Source organism: Cebidichthys violaceus, unplaced genomic scaffold (genome assembly GCF_023349555.1).
Source record: "Cebidichthys violaceus isolate CVI_PGR_0920_01 unplaced genomic scaffold, fCebVio1.0.p SCAF_150, whole genome shotgun sequence".
Classification (NCBI taxonomy): Eukaryota; Metazoa; Chordata; class Actinopteri; order Perciformes; family Stichaeidae; genus Cebidichthys; species Cebidichthys violaceus.
The window spans coordinates 122,501-127,190 of NW_027176319.1; the positions used below are offsets into that span (position 1 = coordinate 122,501).

Below are 4,690 nucleotides of genomic sequence, written 5' to 3' on the forward strand. Positions count from 1 at the left end.
ATTGTCAGCTGTCCAATGAGGAGGCTCATAGCTCGTGGTTAAAAGTAGTTTTATTCCACGCAAACAACAAAATGGACAAAAATATATCCCTATGCATTAATGGAGTATCAAAACACTGACCTTCTGCTGGCTATAACCTAAAAAAAAGTCTAGTCTAGAGGAGCCGTTATCTTTTATAGGGCAAAAACACACATTTTGCAACATGAACACTTACCTTAACTCTTTTGTATGGCAGACATTTTAAAGGGCGTAACACACATTACTTTCGCAATAAACATAAAATACAAAAACAACAGTTAACAATATAAAATGTCTCTTGCGCCGTCATCACTGCGCTATTTGTCTTCTCTGACTCAAAGTCAAAAGACTAAACGGTGACGCGTGGATCCGTCGATTTCTCGTCTCCGCAGAGATCGTCCCCACCGCCAAGGAGGACGTGGCCTTCAAGGACCTGGACGCGGCCATCCTGGTGGGCTCCATGCCCAGGAGGGAGGGCATGGAGAGGAAGGACCTGCTCGAGGCCAACGTGGCCATCTTCAAGAGTCAGGGCGCCGCTCTGGAGAAGTACGCCAAGAAGACCGTCAAGGTACGAGACGCAGGGCCGCGTCCACAGACGTGCACCGACACGACGGACGCGTCACTCCTCTTTTTTCTTTTTTTTTAAGTGGCGTCGTTTAGTGAAAGTATTCTGCTTCTGGCTGAGTTCCTGCTGTTGCATAGTTTAAAGTGTAGAAGTGTTCCAGAGAGTTAAACACGTGTTGCTGCTGTGCTTCTGGGTTGATTCACATTTTTATTTTCTAATACTTAACCATATATTTGTTTTGTCCCTTTTTATGATATTCAGCAGTATTATATTAACTATTAATATATTAATAAATCTTTTTAGATTGGATTTAATAGATTTATTTTGACATGTAAGAAATAATAAACATACACAGTAAATTCTAAATAAACAAAATAAATAAGTTGACAAAGGAGTACTTAATGTTCATCACATACACAAATAAATAATCATTAATATACAAAAAAAACAATCCCAAATAAAAACAAGAAGCATCTAAAGTCCTTCCTCATACCCGTTTTTAATACGTTCACCCTCTCTTGATTTAATGTCTTCATCCAACCCATTCCTTAAATTCAGCCCACAATTTGATGCACACACAGTCATCATGGTGGTATGAGCACAATGTTGTTGTTGTTGTTTTTAGATTAAATCAGGTTTCCCAGGATGTAACATAATTTGTGCTTTCTTAAATTCTACCAGATCCATGAACTTCAAACCACGTGACTTTAAAAACGAACGTGACGGCGTGTTCTACCACATCTACGTTATTTACTGTCCTCACGACTCGTAAAGAAAAAAAAAAAACTCTATAAACCCACAGCTTCACTTTTTAATGCTCCGTATATCTGGAACAGACTCCCCAGAAAACTGCTGACCTCACTTCTTTGAAATCAAGACTGAAGACTTTTCTGTTTGCCGCTGCCTTTTTGTTAAATTATTTCTTACACTTGCACTGTTTCATTCTATTTATCCCGGTCTAATTCCACTTCGTCTTGCTTTTATTTTCCATTCTCTTGGCTCTTAAATGACAGTTTTTAAATATTGTTTTTACATTTGCACTTTGTCTTTTGATGTTTTATGTAAAGTGCTTTGAATTGCCAAAATATGCAATATAAATAAAGTTGACTTTTAATGTGTGTGTGTGTGTGTGTGTGTGTGTGTGTGTGTGTGTTTCAGGTGCTGGTTGTAGGAAACCCTGCAAACACCAACTGTCTGATTGCAGCCAAGTCTGCTCCCTCCATCCCCAAAGAGAACTTCTCCTGCCTCACCCGTCTGGACCACAACAGGGCTCGCTCTCAGGTGCGTCTTTCTTGTTTGCAGCTTTATTCTTTTTCTTGTACAAATGAAGACTCACGGAACTGGATTTTTTTTATTTATTTTTGTTTGCTAGGTGGCGATGCGCTGCGGCGTCCCTGCCACCCACGTGAAGAACGTGATCATCTGGGGGAACCACTCGTCCACCCAGTACCCCGACGTGCACCACTGCCTGGTCAACATGTCCGGCAGCGAGCTCGCCTGCTTTGAGGCGGTGAAGGACGACGCCTGGCTCAAAGGAGACTTCATCGCTGTGAGTTTGAAGAACATTTACTGGAATCTCATTCGACTGTGAGATGCATTTTGCACCTTACGTGCTCGGTTCTTCTGCTCGCGCTCTTTTTAACGTCCCGGTCCGTGTTGGTGTGTTGCAGACGGTGCAGCAGAGAGGCGCCGCAGTCATCAAGGCCAGGAAGCTGTCCAGTGCCATGTCTGCAGCCAAGGCCATCTGTGACCACATGAGAGACATCTGGTCGGGCACCCCCGAGGTAAACGCCGTGTTCATTCATTCTGTAGTCATGAGGTCGGAGGGTCTGCCTGTTAGTAACAATAACAAAGACTATACTGGCAAAACCCTCATTCCTCTTTTTGTGTTAGATTGTATAGAAGTCAAATAGACCATAAAGCAGGGTATGCTTTAGAGTGGGGGCTTATTGTGATTGACAGGTCTCTACCAGAGACGTGCATACACCGTCTCTACGTCACTAAATACTCCCTCTTTATGGTCTGTTTGACTCTAAATGGAGCATAATGTACTAAATGAACATCATGCTGTATTGAAGAAGACTGTAAACTAGAGATTGAGACCATAAACTCATGTTTACAATGTTTACTGAGGGAATAAATCAAGAGAGAAGTAGAGTCATTTTAGACTAGACTTCTATACAACCAGAGGAGTCGCCCCCTGGTGGACACTAGAGAGAATGCAGCTTTAAGACATGAAGCATTGGCTTCAGTTTTTAGAATCAAAAGGTTGCCGCCTGGTTTTAACCGGATTCTCCTCTTCTTGTTTTCAGGGTGAGTTTATCTCCATGGGTGTTTACTCCTCTGGTAACTCCTATGGAGTCCCAGAAGACCTCATCTACTCATTCCCTGTCCAGATCAAGGTGAGACTGCACTCCTTCAGTATGTTAATGAGTTCACCTAACAACTGTCTGTCCTGTGCACACGTGAAAGTATTTTTGTTTCCTCAGGACAAGACCTGCAGGATCGTGGATGGCCTGGCCATCAACGCCTTCTCCCAATCAAAGATGGACGCCACGGCGGCGGAGCTGAAGGAGGAGAGAGACACAGCGGTGTCTTTCCTGGGAGTATGACTAGACCCCGAGAGGCCACCCAACCAACACTCAGACGAAGGACGCAGAACTCCAGACGCACGCTTGTGATAAAGCACTCCACCGATCCCTGAGTGTGTGTGTGTGTGTGTGTGTGTGTGTGAGAGAGAGTGAGTCAGTGTTTGAGTGTAACGCTACATTTATAACTCCACCCTTAAGTGTACAATACAAACTGAAAGTCCACCTAACTTGTTACCAGCTATTTTCCAATACTCTTCTTTTCTCTGGGGATGAGTGAAACATGAATGGTTGTTACATATAAATAGTCAACGATGCACTGAGTCACACTGGAATGGATCACTTTTAAAAGCTGAGCAATAAAACATTCAACAGTTGTGTTTTTGATGGGCTGTTTTTTTTTTTTTTTTTTTTGCATTTGTCAACTTGCAGGAAAACAAATAGACACACAAGGCAGCAGTCCAGCAACATGCATGTCGAATTAGTGAATGTTTTCCTGTATCAGCGTGCTGAAATAGAATACACTAACTCTGATACACCCAACACAATATACAAGACTGATAACCAGCCTAGGGTTTATCCGCTCCTAATTATTTTAGATTTATTTATTCTTAATAGGCTAGTTTGCCCCCTTGGTTCTCGTCCAGTCCTTCACTAACCTGTATTATAATTAGGGATAAATATGTGGACCAGGCATTGTTTCAGCACCAGTATACTGTTTACCACACTTCATGCTATGGGTATAAAATAATGTTAAGTTATTGCTTGTGATTCTGGACTACTTATAAAAAGTTAAGTAATTTCCAGGAGGGATTTTTCAATATTTTAGACCTCATTCAGGGGGGACATTTTTTTTCTTTCAAATAAACCCATGATTTGATTACATGAAATTATATCTGGCTGAAATATTGTGACCTGTATTATGGTGATAGGAGTACAATAGTGTACAAGTACAACACAGTGTCACATTTTCACCAGGCAGGGGCAGTATTTCCTAGTTGTTGTTTTTTACCCTCTCCTAGCAGCATCAAGAATGATTATATAATAATAATGAAGTCACAATGTGTTGGTTTAAAAAGGGTTAATCATTAATAAGGTGCAAATATACCCAAAACAATGCACTGTCAACATTAATGATGTAAATCTACTGGGATGTTGCTGCCCAATCAGTGTGATACTACATTTAATAGTATATATATATATATATATATACATATGTACTTTTAAAGCTCTTATACAAATGTCAGTACTAAATGATGAGGTTATTTTGGTGTATTTTAAATCACTATATTTGCATTCTTTATACCGGAAATGTCCGAAAGCAAATCGCACGTTGCAGAAATCTATTGGTTGTCAAACTCTGAGTCACGGGCAAACCAACCTTTTCATTGGCTGCCTGTTTTCCTGTAACGTACCTATTGGCTGGAAGAGCACTGTTGTAGAAAAAATATCTTCAAACTAAATGTTTTCTTTAGCAGTTTTATTTTTTTTAAATCCTTTTCTGTGACGTCAACTGGAA

At 40.9% G+C, this 4,690-nt stretch overlaps 1 protein-coding gene across 1 annotated transcript in view; it reads left to right on the forward strand.

The window, feature by feature from the left end:
- The window catches only part of mdh1ab (malate dehydrogenase 1Ab, NAD (soluble)), a 5,620-nt gene extending 2,072 nt beyond the window's left edge, over nucleotides 1–3,548 (forward strand). Inside the window, exons 4-9 of the mRNA XM_068710363.1 lie at nucleotides 411–586; nucleotides 1,742–1,864; nucleotides 1,956–2,132; nucleotides 2,254–2,367; nucleotides 2,896–2,985; nucleotides 3,073–3,548. Of these exons, the coding sequence (XP_068566464.1) occupies nucleotides 411–586; nucleotides 1,742–1,864; nucleotides 1,956–2,132; nucleotides 2,254–2,367; nucleotides 2,896–2,985; nucleotides 3,073–3,195 (803 nt within the window). The 3' untranslated portion in view covers nucleotides 3,196–3,548. The remainder of the gene's footprint in view (nucleotides 1–410; nucleotides 587–1,741; nucleotides 1,865–1,955; nucleotides 2,133–2,253; nucleotides 2,368–2,895; nucleotides 2,986–3,072) is intronic.
- Nucleotides 3,549–4,690: the final 1,142 nt, after the last annotated feature.